General features: G+C 41.5%; 2 protein-coding genes across 3 annotated transcripts in view; both read left to right on the top strand.

The window, feature by feature from the left end:
- Window positions 1–17,961, top strand: part of LOC116328660 — a 209,680-nt gene that overhangs the window by 130,106 nt on the left and 61,613 nt on the right. The window lies entirely within an intron of this gene.
- LOC120438477 lies at window positions 2,852–8,759 on the top strand. Its single transcript, XM_039608879.1, has 6 exons — window positions 2,852–2,944; window positions 3,851–3,989; window positions 5,251–5,601; window positions 7,325–7,660; window positions 7,753–7,837; window positions 8,537–8,759. Exons 2-6 carry the CDS (start codon window positions 3,953–3,955, stop codon window positions 8,607–8,609), a joined length of 882 nt encoding a protein of 293 aa, XP_039464813.1. The 5' UTR covers window positions 2,852–2,944; window positions 3,851–3,952; the 3' UTR covers window positions 8,610–8,759.

The following is a 17,961-nucleotide window of genomic DNA, read 5'->3' as shown; positions in this document are numbered from 1 at the left end:
ACACATACACATACATACGCACTAAGATTCCTCTGTCTATGAACAGATGTATTCACTATTGTATTACTTTTGTATATTAATAAAGACCAGAGCGGTAACAGAGCGCTGATCACAGGGCCCCCACTCTCGTGTGAGCGCTCCGTGACCACACTTGCAAGTAAAATCTGCAGCGTGTGTGTTTCTACCCTCTGACTCTCAGCTGAAGAAGTGTCTTTTAGAATAAATCTCTTGACAACAATATTCTCAGATATGTCAGAATTTACAAGTAGGACCTCATCCAGGTCTATATCTATAGGACATGCTGGTATTTAAAATAACTGGTTTGTGTCATCTGGATTGATAGATAAACATTACTATCATCAGCATAGCAGGAAAAATGTATTAAATTTATTCTAATCCTGTGTAATGTAAGGTGTAATCGCTCCATTGCAGAACCCTTTAGAGTCCATATCTAACTTTTAATGTGTTGAGAAGTCTCCACATTTACTTGAAAATATTTAAATTGGTACAATTATGACTCATACCAGTGTAATCACTCTAATATGGTCTCCATAAAAACATGTGATCAGCAATTTCAAATTGAGGTCCAGTGCAGAGGTGAGTCCAGAGGCTGTCAAACTGCACTTTAATGAACTCTAAATTCTTGTGGAAACTCATCATGTAAACTATTCTTTTGCAATTTATCACATAGCTGTTTTAAAAAAAATGTTAACAAAGATGTTAAATAAATGTTCTGGAAGGAAGGAAAGATTGTGAAACATAGCTGACAACAGTTCAATCTGAAAACCTGCTGTTATCTGTACAGCTCAAGTTGTTTGTTGTCCTCTCAGTCAGTCAGGTGGACGAGGGGGCGGAGTCTGTCCATCTGCCCTTCAAAACCACACGAAACCTGCCTGAAGATGCTGAAGTCATTTGGACGGACAGTGATTGTAACACCTTTGTACAAACACAGAGAGACACAGTGGGAAATATGAATGTGGTGTCTCAGGAAACATGTGGATCAACAGAAGAAAAACGGTGCAGCTCAAAGTCAAAGGTGTGTGTGTGTGTGTGTGTGTGTGTGCTCTGCAGGGAGAGTTCAGGTCCAGATCAAACAAGGAACAAAAAAATTTACCAACAATCCAAAATGCGTATTTATTAAAATAAAATATAAAGATTATTATTCACTTTACTTTTTCCTTTTTCTTTCTATTTTTTTTTTTTTACTTTTACAAAAGTAAATATAAGAGCCCGTTTCCACCAGTATCCTTTTTGTGTGTGTGTGTGGCGGAAATGGGCTCTCATATAAATGTATGAAAATGTTTTGACAAAGCTTAAAATTCTACTGTCAGTTTTGTAAAATTTTAAGTTTAATTTCTAAATTTAAGTTTTAAATGACAGCAGATTATTAATCCCATAGAGCAGCAAACAGAGGTTACTAGAAGAAGTGCACTGTCAGCCGTGTAGACGCTACATGTTGTTTCTCCATTACATTTGCTGTAAAAAAAAAAACCCCGAATATTTTATTTTGAAGGATCAACAGGAAATGATCAGGGTTTCTCTGTCTAACCTATGAGGACCAAACCTCCAGTGCAGCAGTAGCTGTATGTAGTAGTGATGGGCAGATGAAGCTTCATGAAGCACTGAAGCTTTTCATCCAATTCACCCCAACGCAAAGCTTCGTGAAGCTTCATTTGCTCTAGTAGGACATCTAGTGGATGGGAAAATATTAGTTGGCATGAATTTGAAGAGTGTGGCATTTTGCACACAACCTGTAAATGTCAACAACAAAAGGAGTGTGTAAAACATGTATATTGTAGTGATGGCAGTATACTGTGTATATTTATACTGGCAGTTTGGAAAATGATTATTTGGAAATGCTTAAAATGGAAATGATCATTTACTGTGAGGTGAGGTGTGGTTGGGGTATGGACAGTGGTTGTGCTTTTGTAACGTTGAGGTATGGACAGCTACACACTGAGGCTTTGTGCCTCAGTCCTGCCTCTTCACATTTTATTCTGTAAAAACTACATTGTCACTGCTTTTATGACCTTTTTAGTGGGGAGAACATAGCTAGGATTTAACGATTTAACATATCTTTTAAATCAATTGTCCTCCACAATGCTAAATGGCTGGGAGTCCTCAATCACCATGCTAACCAGGTCTCCATCTATTTGAGATTGTTCTCCTGAGGAAAGACAATAAAAACAAAGCACAAATATAAATATCACACATGTAACTTATTACAGTTGTATAATATTGTTCTATCATTTAGTAACATTACTGCATGCTATATTATCATGGCATTTGATGGCTCACCTGGTCTTGCTCCACAATCGGTGTTCCCCTTATTCTCATGCAAAGCTCTGTAGTGCCTAAGCATGGATGAGGTGTTGTTGTTATATCCCAGCTCCCTGGCACATAGCAAACACTTCACCTTGTACAAAAGTAAAGACAGCTTAACAGAAATTGTATTGCACCATCAGTATTATGAAAATACATCTTCTGTAGAAATGTACATACCTTGTTGGGGGAATAAAATCAAAATGTTCCCACACAGGGGAGGACATCCTCCTCTTCTTAGCTGGCTCCATTCTCTCCTGACTTTCTCTCCTCACTCTCATAAACCTCCAAACTCTCACTAACCGCAACTCTCCATCAAACACCCACATTTTGAATGCAGTCTAAGGGGTTTATATCGCTGTCATAGCTCGCGGCAAAGTTCGAACCGCTTCATGAACCAGTCCCGTGGTTTAGCCGGGCAGCGAGGCTTCGGACGTCATCATTTTCAACTCTTCCCATAAATGAAGCAAGCCTCGATACGCGCTTCGCGGAAACGCCCCCTCCATTACTCGACACACGCTTCGAAGCCTCGATACAGAACGTCCCATCACTAGTATGTAGTTGGTATCAGGACTTTAACTGGAGATGAAGATGTTGCTGCCACTCCTGCTCCTCGTCCTCGGTAAGAGCGCTCTTTGAATGCAAACACAACGACACAGCTGTTTGTGCTTTTAGACAACATAAAGTCTGTAACATGAGTTTAAAGGATGCAAACTGACTGTACTTGACTTTATTGCTTATAACTCCCTCTGGGACTTCATGCAGGGCGCTCACAGGGTCACAGTTGAGTTCATATGTGTTTCCAGACGTCTGTTTCTTACTGATAGAACCACAAACCTGCCAGAGAGTAGTGATGTTTGGCAAGATTAATGACTATGGCAAAAAGAGAAGAAGAAAAAAACTGTCCAATGATGCAGATGGAAATTGGTTGTGTTGCCATTTGTGTGTGACATTGTCAGTGGTGACACTTTTATGTGTTGTAACACTGAGACGCCTTTTTGCTAATAAACTGTGTGTGTGTGTGTGTGTGTCCTCTGCAGCAGGGAGAGTTCAGGTCCAGATCAAACAAGGAACAAACAAATTTTCCAACAATCCAAAATACATACATGTATTTATTAGAATGAAATATAAAGATTGTCGTTATTCACTTTTTCCTTTTCCTTTCTATTTTTTTTTTTACTTTTACAAAAGTAAATATGAGAGCCAGTTTCCGCCAGTAAACCCCCCAAAGGAAAAAAAAAAAAAAAACATAACTCATAGTTATGGATCCTTTTTGTGTGTGTGTGTGGTGGAAACGGGCTCTCATATAAATGTATGAAAATGTTTTGACAAAGCTTAAAATTCTACTGTCAGTTTTGTAAAATTTTAAGTTTAATTTCTAAATTTAAGTTTTAAATGACAGCAGAGTATTAATCCCATAGAGCAGCAAACACAGGTTACTAGAAGCAGTGCACGGTCAGCCGTGTAGACGCTACATGTTGTTTCTCCATTACATTTGCTGTAAAAAAAACAATATTTTATTTTGAAGGATCAACAGGAAATGATCAGGGTTCCTCTGTCTAATGTAAGAACACCAAACCTTTAGTGCATCAGCAGCTGCGTGTAGTTGTTATCAGGACTTTAACTGGAGATGAAGATGTTGCTGCCACTCCTGCTCCTCGTACTCGGTAAGAGCGCTCTTTGAATGCAAACACAACGACACAGCTGTTTGTGCTTTTAGACAACATAAAGTCTGTAACATGAGTTTAAAGGATGCAAACTGACTGTACTTGACTTTATTCCTTATAACTCCCTCTGGGACTTCATGCAGGGCGCTCACAGGGTTACAGCTGAGTTCATATCTGTTTAAGACGAACTATCTGTGTGTTCCAGACGTCTGTTTCTTACTGATAGAACCACAAACCTGCCAGAGTGTAGTGACGTTTGACAGGATTAACGACTATGGCAAAAAGAGAAGAAGTGTCCAATGATGCAGATGAAAATTGGTTGTGTTGTCAGTTGTGTGTAACATTGTCAGTGGTGACACTTTTATGTGTTGTAACACTGAGACGCCTTTTTGCTAATAAACTGTGTGTGTGTGTGTGTGTCCTCTGCAGCAGGGAGAGTTCAGGTCCAGATCAAACAAGGAACAAACAAATTTTCCAACAATCCAAAATACATACATGTATTTATTAGAATGAAATATAAAGATTGTCGTTATTCACTTTACTTTTTCCTTTTTCTTTCTATTTTTTTTTTTACTTTTACAAAAGTAAATATGAGAACCCGTTTCCGCCAGTAACCCCCCAAAAAAAAAAAAAAAAAAAACATAACTCAACATAGTTATGGATCCTTTTTGTGTCTTCTCTAATCTCTTTGAGAGAGCTCTGCAGATTATTTTAAGGTCTACATTAATAAGGAATATTGGATGATAGCTTGAGGGAAATACAGGGTCTTTGCCTGGTTTTAGCAGGAGACTAATGTTGGCAGAATTCATGTTTGGTAGAAGTCTGCCATTTTCTTTTATTTCCAGCAACGTTCTGTGAAAAATTGGTGCTAGAATGGTGATGAATGGTTATTTGTTAAAAATTGATGGACTGTGGTGTCGTTGTTAGCACTGCTGTCTCATAACAGGAAGCTGTCTGAGCTCAGATCTGCTTGTATCTGTGTTCATTTTTCAACCAAACATAGATATAAATAAGAGATGGTTTCCTCCTTTCACCTCAGTGTTGTTCAGACATCCATCAGTTTTCTTTAACATCTTTGACGTCCTTTCAGTGTTTGTTGGACAGGAAGAATCCGTGTTTGAATACTTTTCATAAAACATGGCTGAGAGTGACGTTACATATTCTAAAACTTTCTGAAACCACTTTATATCAACCCAAGAAAAAAATCCACAAAATACACATGATAAGTGTTTTTGTTGTGTGTGCTTGTGTCTCCTTCCAGTTTCCCAGCATGCCCTGGCTCCATTGGTGGAGGTGTATGAGGGGCAAACATCTGTCCTGTTGCCTTGCAAGTACTCAGGTTTTATACCTGAGGACAATCCCACAGTGCTGTGGACTCGCAATGATCTCAACCCCAAATCTGTCCACCTACACCCAGAGAAAACAGTTTATCTTAAAGAGCAAAACCAGCGTTACAGAGAGCGCACATCAATGACGTCTGATCCTCTGGACACTTTAGACTTCAGCCTCACTCTGAGAAAACCCCAAATGAATGATAGCGGCAACTACACCTGCTCCATCGGAAATGAAAGGGAGGAACTGAAACTGACAGATATACTGCTGCATGTCAAAGGTAAGAAACCAACACCTGGGATTACAAAGGTAGTAGCGTTTTCTAAACATAACCACTCTGGAAAAATTAAAACATTAACAACAAAGAAAATAGAATCCTATTGGTACAATTTTTGGTGCATCTACTAAATCTGGATGATTTGATACAGAAATTCTTACATGTGCAGGAGAACCAGCAGCTCACCTGCCTAATGGGGACAGACAATAACACAACATGACTGTTACTTATGTGTGATTACTAACAGTAGTACTGTGAAGACCTGGCACAGTTTTGGCTCACAGTCTATCCTGATATTTTTCATCAGAATAGAGATTTTAATGACTTTATTATTGATATTTATTTTTACTGGCAGCAGAGTCAGAGGTCAGTAACACAGATGCTCAGATCTCAGATCAGGTCGATTCTGCTTCTTTAGTTATAGAACATCTGGAAAATACTCTCAGCCCATCATTTGTTCCACATTTTGTTATGTAACAGTCTTGTTCCAAAATGGATGGAATCAGTTTTTCACCTCCAAATTCTACCTGCACAAAATCCCCATAATGAATATGGGAGAAATTCTTCTTCCAGATGCATTTAAGAAAAGAAGCTAAAATCCACAGCTGTACATACTGTAAGTATTCACAGCCTTTTCTGTGACACTAAAACTTGAGCTCAGTTGAATCAGATGTTTCTTGATTGGAGTCTACTGTGGTAGAGTCAGTTGATTAGATGTGATTTTGAAAGGCACACACCTGTCTGTATAAGGTCCCATAGTTGACAGTGCATGTCAGAACACAAATTGAGCCTTGAAGCCCAAGGAATTGTCTGCAGACTTTAGACAGGGAGATGGCCTTATGGTCACTCTAACAGAGCTCCAGTGTTGCTCGGTGGAGAGAGGAGAACCTTCCACAAGCAGAGCCATTACTGCAGCACACTTCAATCAGGACTGTATGGTAGAGCAGCCAGATTGAAGCTGCACATGACAGGCTACATGGAATTTGCCAAAAAGCCCCCGAAGGACTCTCAGATCATGAGAAAGAAAATTCTCTGGTCTGATGAAACCAATACTGGACTCTTTGGCCTGAATGCAAAGTGTCGTATATTAAGAAAACCAGGCAGCACTGGTTGGCTGGTCATTACTCTCCCTACAGTGAAACACGATTGTGGCAGCATCATGCTGTGGGGTATTTTTCCATGGAAGGAACTAGAAGATTTCCTGAATGCACCAATGTATAGAGCCTTTTTTGATAATAACCTCCTCCAGAGTTCTCTGGACCTTGGACTGGTTGAAGGTTCATCTTCCAACAGCAAAACAACCCTAGACAAAGAGCCAAGATAACAAAGGAGTGGTTTGCGACCACTTTGTTGTCAATGTTCTTGAGTGGTCCAGCCAGAGCCCAGACAAGAACCCAATCAAACATCTCTGGAGAGATTAGAAAATAGCTGTCTGCAAAGAAGAATAAAGAAAATGCATAAAAATAGGTGCCAACCTTGTAGCTTCATACTGAGAAAGACTCGAAGCTGTAATTGCTGCCAAAGTTAGAGTTACAAAGGTACATTTTGTTCTTTTTTATTTTTAATAGATTTGCAGTGATTTAAAGCAGTAGCCTGTCATTACAGGGTACAGTGTGTAGAATTCAGAGGTCAAAATCAATGTTGGAATAAAAATATGTGGAACAAATGAAGAGGTGGGAATACTTTCCAAATGTAATTTACATTTTTTGGTTTATTGTCTTCTCAGACCAAGAAGAGAAGGTGAATGTCACTAAAGGGTCAGAGTCTGTCATCCTGCCCTGCAAAACAACAGATGACCTGCCTGAGGAGACCAGAGTGGAGTGGATGAGATTTGACAGAGAAACCATGATGGTCCATGGATATTCAAATGGAAGTGACCAACTTCAGAAACAGGACGGCCTTTACAGAGACCGAACGAAGATGAACAAAGACCTGCTGAGAACTAGAGACCTCAGTCTGACCCTGAAACAGCCCACAGAGAGAGACATTGGAGGATACATCTGCACCATCTACAGGGACAAAGACATCCTGAGACAGAAAGTAGTGCTGCACCATGTCAAAGGTCAGACATGTAGATAAAAACCAGGATACAGTGCAGGACATTGAGGTCAGAGTTCAAAGGTCATGTTGTTTTTGTATTTTTCCACAGAACAGTTTCCATCCTGGGCCAAAGCTCTCCTGGTTCTTCTTGTGGTTTCTGGAGGTCTTTTATTTTATTTCCGGCACTATTTCATATCACGTGAGTCTTTCTTACTACACTACCCATAATGCCGATGGTTAGCAGGTGTCCTCTGGTGGCTCCTTGACTGCGGCTCACACAAACTTGTTCCAGAAGCTGAAAGAGTTGAGAGTTACAAACAGCTGATACAGAGAGCTGAAGAGAAACTTCCAGGTTTGTTCCAGAAGTCAGAAAACCTCCTTCAGACTCAGTCATTGATCAGTGAAACAGCTCCACAACATGACTTTACTAAACAGTGTGTGTGCTTCACTGCATTGATCTGACACAGAGGCTGCATGTGGACAAGCTGTTCTTCTTCTGTGGTGGTAAACAGCAGGCTGACATGGAAACATGTGCTGACAGTAAATGTTGCAGCAGCTTCAGTAAATGTTCCTCCTTGAGTTGTGCTCAGTCATGTGGTGGAGAGCTTCAGATGTTCAGAGCAGACACATGAGATCTTCATGGTTTCTGTGCTGATGTGTGTGAGACATGGCCGACTGTGGAGGCTCAGTCTGTCTGTTCTTCTGCTCTTCATCCAACATGTCTGCAGCACTTTACAGGACGCTGCAGACTAGTTACCAAAGAACGAGTCAGGAACACATCAGGAACAAACTGAGACACAATCTGACTGAGACTAGAAGACAAGGAGGGGACAGGGAGGTCATGTGACCATCACAGCTGCTGCTCATGTCATCATATTGTGCTTTGTTGTCCTCTCAGGTTACAAGGTGGAGGTGGATTCAGGGGTGGAGTCTGTCCAACTGCCCTGCAAAACCATAGTTTGTCTGCCTAAAGATGCTAAAGTGGAGTGGAAGGACAAAGACGACAGGAAAGTCCACGTGTATGAGAACGGCTCTGACCAGAATGAAGAACAGGACCAGGTTTACAGAGACCGAACGAAGATGAAGAGAAACTTACTGAAACCTGGAGACATCAGTCTGACCCTGAAATACCCCATAGACAGCAACACCTACACCTGCACCGTTTACTACTGGCAACACATCCTTATAGAGAAAAAAGTACTGCTCACTCTCAGAGGTCAGTGGTGTAGATACAGGTCAAAGGTCAGAGGTCAGATTTATGATGGTGGTTCAGTCTCAGTGGGCTCCATCCAATAATGTTACAGTGTTAGCATGTCTGATGTTTGTGGCTGTTTTGGTTTTTATTTGATTTCCATCTGTCACATGTAACTCTTCCCCAAAGCATATGCGACATATGCGCAGGATGGTCAATTTTGGCAGCAGCCCTTTTATTTGCCACACACAAAAATACACTGTGGTTTTTGCTCATTCAGCCTAGGACACAGACACTCCCCTGGTGGCTCACTGCTGCCTTCTTTCTCTCTACTCCTCACTGACAACATAAAAAACAACCCCATGTTAATCACCTGCCCAGGCACACCCCCGACACACCATCCAAATGTAAATGATGAACTGTAGGAGCAAAGTTCATGCTGCATCAAAGTGTCACGTGTACAGGGTGGGCCATTTATATAGATACACCGTAATAACATGGGAGTGGCTGGTGATATTAAAGAATAAAGTTACGTTGAAACCAAGCACACCATTGTTTTTCTTGTCACATTACCAATAAGTTTGATGTGTCACATGGCCCTCTTCCTATTGAAAAAACAAAAGTTGTATCGAAGATGGCCGACTTCTAAATGGCCACCATGGTCACCACCCATCTTGAGGAGTTTGCCTCCTCACATATACTAATGTGCCACAAACAGGACTTTAATATCACCAACCATTCCCATGTTACTGGCCCACCCTGTAGTTCTCCCACATCAGCTGGATTATATCTATAGCAACTAGGGCTGCTCGATTATGGCAAAAATGATAATCACGATTATTTTCACTGAAATTGAGATCTCGATTATTTGACGATATTTATTTAACAATGTATTGAATAATGGCTTTAAAGATTGTCATAAAATAGTGTGCAAGTACTGATAACAGTGGAAATGTTTGCAATATAAAAAATAAATGAAAAATGTAAACATCTATGTTTAGTGAACTTCAAAATACTGCACAATATTTGATCCACGTCTGACTCCGCGAACCCATAATGTTTCCACACCACTGAAGTCTTTTTACCTCTCTTTTCAACCAACAGCATTCTTTCTTCAGCAGCCATTATCCTCTCCTCTACAAATTACTTCTGCTTAGCTTTCAGAGCTTTCCGAGCTTCCCTCGGGTCCTCTTAATTGTTGTGATGTGTGTTCGAAACGCAGAGAGGTGCACTCGATTTGCCACACGGAGCAGCGCGAGAGTAAAGCACAAGGGAGGTGCAAATAGTCGGCTCAGTCATTTTTAAAGATCGTTGAAAGCCCAGATCATAATCGAGATTAAAATTCGATTAATTGAGCAGCCCTAATAGCAACAAACAGCAGCTGATCCACAAATCTTTGTCTGTGTTAATAAAGTTGGATCAGTTCAAATAGTTTGTTGCTCTGCACTTGAAAGCAGCAGTTTTTCTAATGCACCACCTTCATGTTTCCTTCATATTTGAATCCCCCTGTAGATACTGACAGGTAACCATGTCACACAGAGCTCAAGCCTTTGAATCCAGCTGTGATTGTTGATTTTCTATTGAATGGACTTTTTCAAATCCAGCTGTAGGCCTGTGTTTGTGAGCTCATTAACAGCTGTTTATTTAGAGATACTGTCTGAAACTGAAACTGCTTATAAGTAGTTTAGTCACTGAGCAGCAATGTTCCTTCTAAGCTGCGCATGTGCGCAGTTGCGCACGGTCTCTGCGCACAGAAAATCTGCGTTGCGCACAAAAAAAAATCTAACCTGAATTGAAATTAAAATTAATACTTTAACAATTCTGTTTTGCAGTGTTAGTCAGTGACTGGCTGCTCCCGTATGGGATTAGAACGATGCCACCTTATCCCATAGTCCAGCCAATAATGCGATTTACATTTGTATATACGCAGCTAATCAACATCGTTGACAGGCTATGACAGCATCGTTATGTGCTGACACCGGTGTTTTAGCTAGCAAAGCGGCGTGGCTGATGTGGAGTGAAGCCACGTTAATGACAACGTGTACAACCATTAGAGATGTGAGCAGGACAGACGGAACAATTGACGGGAAACGTTTGGACTTTATACCAGTTTTTAAATTGTGTTGATAGGACACGTAAAACCAGAGTTATGATAAAAATATCTGCAATGTTTGGTTTTCTTCCTGTATACTGTCGTTGTTTATATTTAATATATGATATATATTTTTATATCACCTGCTTTGTCTTTAAGTGGTCATGTGATTGGCTTACCACGACTACTTTATTCTTCCTCAGTCAAACAGCAGCACTCATGCCATTGTTTTGCCTCCTTAGCTCCAGGTGTTGTGCTGGACAGTGATCGTGATTACCGTCCACGGGAGCGCGCAGCTGCTTAAAGCTGTAGCGTCCAGATTACTTACAGCTACTTCCGTGCAACTGATATAAGCTGTGGTAAGCTGAACACAGCTTCAACCGTCTGTTTGTTGAAAAATAGTAACGGACCGCATTAGTAACTGTAACGGTGTTGTAACGATAGGAATAGTAATTAGTTAGATTACTCGTTACTGAAAAAAGTAACACCGTTAGTAACGCCGTTACTTGTAACGCTGTTATTCCCATCACTGGTAGTTAGTGTGTAGTGTAGTCAATAGTTTTGTTGTGTGTGTCAGAACAATGAGGCGACTGCTGAATGTTACAGGTGTTACAGCAGTGATACATCTCCTGTTGTCAGGCCTGCAGGTATCAGGCTGTTGTTCTCCTTTATCTCATAGTGGACAGAAATTATTTTTTGGAGTGGCACAAATAATTTGTGTGGCATCAAATTTGATGCAGAACAGCTGATTGTTCTGTAAATAGTTTGAAATGTTTATTTAAAAACACCTTGGCTGCATTAAAAAAATAGCTGCAAAAAACTTTGTTGTTTGCTAAACTGAGTTACTTTTTTGAAGAAGTAACTATATAATTAATTGCCAGCATTGGTCATTATATACTGTATTTTGCAGACAGAGAGTTACAGACTCTCTCCCAGACCACAGACTCATAATACAAGTCAGAGCTTTATAAAAAAAAAAAGAAAGAAAGAAAGTTGTTTTCAGAGTTCAAGTTATTTTTACTTCCAATAGTGTTAACATACTACACAGGTCAATGACTAGATTATTTTTACATTTTCATTGTAAGTGGGCTAAAGCAGTTAATTAAAAGTAGTCTAACATAAATGTAAATGCTGTAATTTGATTATTTTATTAAACCATGTAACTTGGATGGATTCGATGCTGGCGTGACCAAAGTGCACACGTCTGATGTCGCTCACAGTGGTCCAAGGGATCGCTCAGGGAGTTTGTGTGTTCGCTCAGACACGTGAAAAATTAGAGGGAACATTGCTGAGCAGTGATAAAATTTTCTCATAATCATCTTTCTGGTTTAGCAAACCTCTGCACCTACTCTGCATTGTAAGTCTCAGTTGGATTCACTCCTATTTAGATTTTAGTACGTTGATGGTAAAGTTTGCTCGTCTCACCCATTCATTGAGCAGCTGGTGCTGTGCCTTCTGGAGGATTGTAGTTGCCTGGAGGCCCTTAATTGAAGAGGTCATTTGCAGACTTTTAGGAGTAATCCTGTTTTGTCTGCATCTGAGGCTGAATCTCAAGTGGTTAATGTAATCAGCCATCTCACCTGCTGTTTGCTCATACTGATGTAAAAGTGGGTTAAAACGTCTTGATGCATGCTCAATCATCCATGTAAGTAAATCCCAAAAGGTCAATTCTGTTAATCTGGATGGAATCGATCAGTGGGAAAAACGTTTCGTCACTCATCCAAGTGACTTATTCAGTCTCAACTGACTGCAGGTTTCCGCAATCTTATAAAGAGTACATTTGGACAGTAACTGAAACCAGCCCAATGAATAAACAATGGGCTGGGGGTCAGTTCCTTGATAATTAATTATTAATTAATAATTAATTTCAAATTATTATTATTATTAAATTCTCATGACCATTGAACAACAACCGCAGATCACAGTCCACTGTTCAAAGACCATTGATCAATGGCCATGAGTTCCATTCACAGAGAGTTGGGGAATGACTTCAAGAATGTGCTTTGATCACTGGTTTTTGATCATGACAATTTGTAGTTTTAGTGTGTGCAGCCAAACCGCGTGACAGAGTGCCAAAGATAACATCTAAGAAAAGGGGAGACAATTGGGTTTCCTCATAGATTCACAACTTTTAAACATATTTTCTATCAGTCTTAGCTTCAGGCCTTCTCTCAGTGAAACTGGAAACGGGGATTGAGACAGTGTGAGGGTTTGTGATGTAATAAATACTGTAGTGGAAGAAGTTCTTTCACACTCTTCATCCATGATCTGCTTTGTTGTCCTCTCAGTTCCCCAGGTGGAGGTGGATTCAAGGCTGAAGTCTGTCGAGCTGCCCTTCAAAACCACACTTGACCTGCCTGAAGAATCTGAAGTGGAGTGGAAGGACAATGCCTGGGATACAGTTCACATGTATAAGAACGGCTCTGACCAGCCTGAAGAACAGCACCAGGCTTATACAAACCGAACGAAGATGAATAAAGACCTGCTGAAAACTGGAGACCTCAGTCTGACCCTGAAATACCCCACAGATGGAGACAACTCCACCTACACCTGCACCGTCTACAGCAGGGAGGGAAACATCCTGCTGAAGAGAAAGGTGGAGCTGAAAGTCGGAGGTCAGTGCTGTAGATACAGGTCAAAGGTCAGAGGTCGTGTAGGAGTTTATTCTCTAAAAGCTTTTAGTTTGAATCCATTTTCAGTTGATTCAAATAATATAGATTGTTTGATGTTTTGATCTAAAAGCCAAAAATGTCAGGCGGAGCAACTGTGTGTTTAAATGAACAGACTAAGAAGACCATTAAAAATGATCCTAACTTCAAAATAAAAGCCTCTGGCATGATTTGAGTTTGGATCAAATCAATAGTTTTGTTAGTTTAGTCCAAATCAATGTAAATGTATAAATATCAATAGTTTTATAGCTGCTGAGATCATTCAAACACTTTGATCCAGTCATTTGGATGTTGTCACATGTCAGGGTGGAGCAGCCATAAATATGAGGCTTTTATTGTGAAAATGATGAGTGTGATGATCCAGAGGAGCCCATGGGGTGTTTGTGGCTGGATGCAAAGGTTTGTAGCTCTCCTTGTAAAGAGAAACAGCTTGAAGCTACAGAGGAGCATCTGCAGAAGAAGACAGGGGAAAGAGGAAGAAGCTGAGGCCGCTGGAGAAAAGACAGGAAAAGAAAATCAGCTTTATTTGTTGGAGGCCTTTGTTCATCACACTGAAATATTCCCACTTTAGAGACATGAAACAAAGTGAAGTGTGGATTGATGTTTGTCTCAATGATTTGGGCCCTGGAATCATTTCTTCATCTCCCACTTTAAGACATATTAATGTCAGCCTCACATGTCCCACAGTGGACAGATTTCTATTTCTAGATGATATTTGGAGGATTTTCATGTCTTTATTTAAACTGGATGAAAGCAGCTGTGAGTCACTGCAGCAGCTCTACACCTGTGCCAACAACCAACCAACACCTGGGTGGAGTCCCAGCTGAAGCTGAGAGATGCTCAGAGATCAGAGACAGAAGCAGCTGTATGTAAGCGTTCTACAGGACGGCTCACACAAACCTGATGTTACTGATGTCTCCTAGATAGATCTCATGGACCAAAGGCTCTCTGTGTCATCTTGGCTCCAGCTGAACTCAACTGAGAGTGAATTTGGGCTTTTAGGGAGGGGTGAAAGCAGAGCGCTGTAAAGGAAAGGGCTGTGATTGGTTCATAACACGTCAATGAGAAGAAAGGAAAGCTTCAGAGCAACATGAATGAAACAAAGTGTTTTGATGACGACTGAAAGCCAAAACTGTGACTGAAATCAGAATCCAGTTCATCTCCAGCCCTGTCAGCAGTTCCAGCTGTAGTGCTGTTACAATAATAGTCATCACTTCTAGTTTCACAGCAGGAAACTGGGAACATTCAGCGTCTCAAAGATTGACCTGTTAGCACCTGCAGACATTGTTGAGCTGGGTCTGCTGATCTTGTGGAGGTCTTCATTTCTCCACTATTTGGAGAAGCTTCAGCAGGATCCACAGTCAGAGTCAAAGTGGAGTTCTAGCATGGACGTAACGCTTCAAGAAGCTTCAGACAGACAGTGTTCTCCAAAAGTTCTGCTCTAAAAGGAAACTTTGAGCTGGCTCTGTAATTGTTGTAGTCAGAAGGATGGAGGCTGGATCTTTGATGAGTGCTTGCACACAGGCTGTCTTTAAGTATTCTGGGACACAGCCAGAGGACAGACAAGTGTTCATTATTGGAAGCAGCCGAGGGCAGGGACATCCCAAACTTCACTCAGGAACTTTGGAGGAATCATATCTACACAGCTTGATGAGCGTTTCAGTTGTGCCACAGTCCTTCAAAGCTCCTCCACAGACTGGGCAGAAAAGAAGATCAGATATTGTGGCTGGGGTCGGGGACATCAAGAAAAGAATCAGGAGCTGCTGGTTTGGATTTCCTCTCATTCATTTGATCCTTCAGAAAGTTTAGAAAGTGAAGACGTTCCTCACTCGATGCCGTAATCTGATGAAAACTTGCAGGATTTCAAAGACGCTCCACTGAGCTCCAAAGAGCTCTGGGCTGTGCTTATTAGAATGAATTAAAGGAGAGAAATAGCCGGCCCTCGCCTCGTTCACCTGTTCATTGAAAGCAGTCGTTCACGCTTTCATTTCTTGATGACAGAGCTGCAGATTCACCTTCTTCCGTCTCCTTTCTGCCCTCCGGCATTGTCTTTTCAGACTGTGAATGTCTTTGTGAATCCAGGGCAGCGAGCGAGCACCACGTTTAGTCCTGATCTTAAAAGGTGCAGTTGAATCTAAAGTGGATGTACAAAGGAGGTTCAGATCATTCAGAGTGTTTGTGTGTGTGAGGGAGGAGGAATACCAGTGGTGGTAGGAAACACTGATGAACATGTTTCTCCTGTTTCCCCATGAAAAGAGCGTCAGCGTACTGACACAGCTTCTTTGCCTGATCACTTGGAAAAATGATCTCAAACAGAATCCATCAATGATCAGATAGAAACACATCAGCTCAAAGCCTGGGTTCATACTGAAGCCCACAGTTATATGTAGGCCAACAACACGCTGTTTGAAACCAATGAATTTACTGTACTGAGGAACTCTGTGGCAAATGAGTCAGTAAGATCATCAACATGGATCTTAAAATCAGCAGCTCAGATCATGTGATCACACATAAGAACCATGGAGCAGGAAACATCTGAGAGCTCCAACTCTGATGGAGTCTTAGGAGGGCGGAGATACCTGCACAGATAGGAGCTGTTTCACACTTTAACAAGCAGCACCTCCAAACTACACCCTTCATCCACCTTAATAGGGGAGCATTTGAAGCCAAAGCTCCACCCACCCAGCCACTTTCTCTGGGCCGACTGAAACAATCATATGTGGGGTCAGAGTTCACAGACTAGACAGTCCTCTCCAGATTTCATCAAGTTTCTGTTCAAAACATCAAATCAAGCTGATGGGAAGTTGTAAAATCCTTCAGAATAAAAGCCTGACTATTCAGAGCTCCAACATTAAGAAGAGCAAAGTGAACCAAGGTGGATGGAGGCAGCAGAGAAACTGTAGGGTGGAGCTGAATGCTTCATCAATGGGATGATGCAGCAGATTTTCTCCACCTTGCACAAACTGTCCTGTTAGTTATTATGACTGGAATATCCAAAATGTCTCCAGAGGCTCCGAGTCCAGCTGAACATGTATTAGTGTTTAGAGTGGAACTGAGATGATAGGGACTAGGACCTGGGGGACATCAGTCAGTGACGGAGCGGTCAGCAGGTGTGGACAGGTACTTGATGGAGTGTTTCCTGCACGCTGGACTCCATATGATATGTTAGCAGAGAGGATCTGGCTCCTGATTGGTTGAAGTGGAGCCCATCTGCTGCAGAAAGATGCCTCCTGTCCCAGAAAACATTGAAGTTGTCTCTAAAGCCCAGGCTGTGGGAGTCACACACAGAGGAGAGCCAGGTGTGGAGGCCGAGCAGCCACCCAAACGCCCCACGGCCACAGGTGGGAGTGGGGCCGCAGATACAAACACTCCGGTGGGCTTGTTTCACAGCCTCACAAAGACACACAAAGTCCAGTTTGAGGAAGTGGGAGCGCTGTTTGGAATCCGGTTTGTGCCCATGTGGATAAGGATGGTGTCGGCCTCCGGACGGGATCGTATTCTGCCAGGAAACTTGTCTAAAATGTCCCAGAGCGTCGGGCCGGGAAAAGACAGAGCGTACGCCTCCTTTATTGTGAAATTCCTCACCATGGTAACTGATGCTGAACACATCAGCTGGTCTGCAGCAGGTTATGTTCAGAGTTTGAGGCTCAAATTGGCTCAAAGTGTCCCATTTTCACTGATTGTTTCCCGACGACATGCTTCAAGTGTGATATGGATCCTCTGCTGAAGGAATCTGCTTTCTATGCACAACCTGTTGATCCGTATCTGACTAACAGCAGCGCAGGAAGCCCTGCAGTTATAGAGAAACTGTCTGAGTCGCATTGTTGCTGCAATTTACCTGCAACTGCTGATGAAGAAAAAGTCTCAATGTGTTTGTGTTTGGTCCTAATCTGCTGCCAAGTCTGTTTGACACTGCTGGATTTCCAGCTGATAGATGACAGATTAGAAACTGATCAGTCTATTGATCACACAATATTCCATCAATAGAATTGATTTGACTTTGATTTGTGTAACAAAGTGATTTCCACGTCTCCTTCATGATGTGACAGTGTCAGAGTTGAATGCACTTGTAGAGTATCATGGTCTAAAGAGGAAAGGCAAACAGTTGTCCTTTGTGTCTTCCCTGGTGAACTTGATGTTTTTATCCACGGCGTTAATGTGTGCAGTGAAGGATTCCACTTCTTGTGTCTTGATTTTGACCCAGGTGTCGTCTACATATCTGTACCAGTGGCTGGGTACTCTCCCTTTAAAAGAGCCAAGAGCCTTTCTTTCCACTTCCTCCATGTAAAGGTTGGCTACAATAGGTGACACCAGGGAGCCCATGACACATCCATGTTTTTGCCTGTAGAAACCCTCGTTGTATTTGAAAT

Source organism: Oreochromis aureus, linkage group 3, assembly GCF_013358895.1.
Source record: "Oreochromis aureus strain Israel breed Guangdong linkage group 3, ZZ_aureus, whole genome shotgun sequence".
NCBI lineage: Eukaryota > Metazoa > Chordata > Actinopteri > Cichliformes > Cichlidae > Oreochromis > Oreochromis aureus.
Note: the sequence above shows the minus strand (reverse complement) of the source record. Positions and strands in the feature narration are given on the sequence as shown.

Excerpts from the sequence above, each read along its gene's own strand:
- LOC120438477 (XM_039608879.1), top strand. The coding sequence starts at position 3,953 with ATGAAGATGTTGCTGCCACTCCTGCTCCTCGTACTCG. Across the intron at positions 7,661-7,752 it reads AGTGCTGCACCATGTCAAAG|TTTCCATCCTGGGCCAAAGC; the intron begins GTCAGACATGTA and ends TCCACAGAACAG. Across the intron at positions 7,838-8,536 it reads CCGGCACTATTTCATATCAC|GTTACAAGGTGGAGGTGGAT; the intron begins GTGAGTCTTTCT and ends TTGTCCTCTCAG.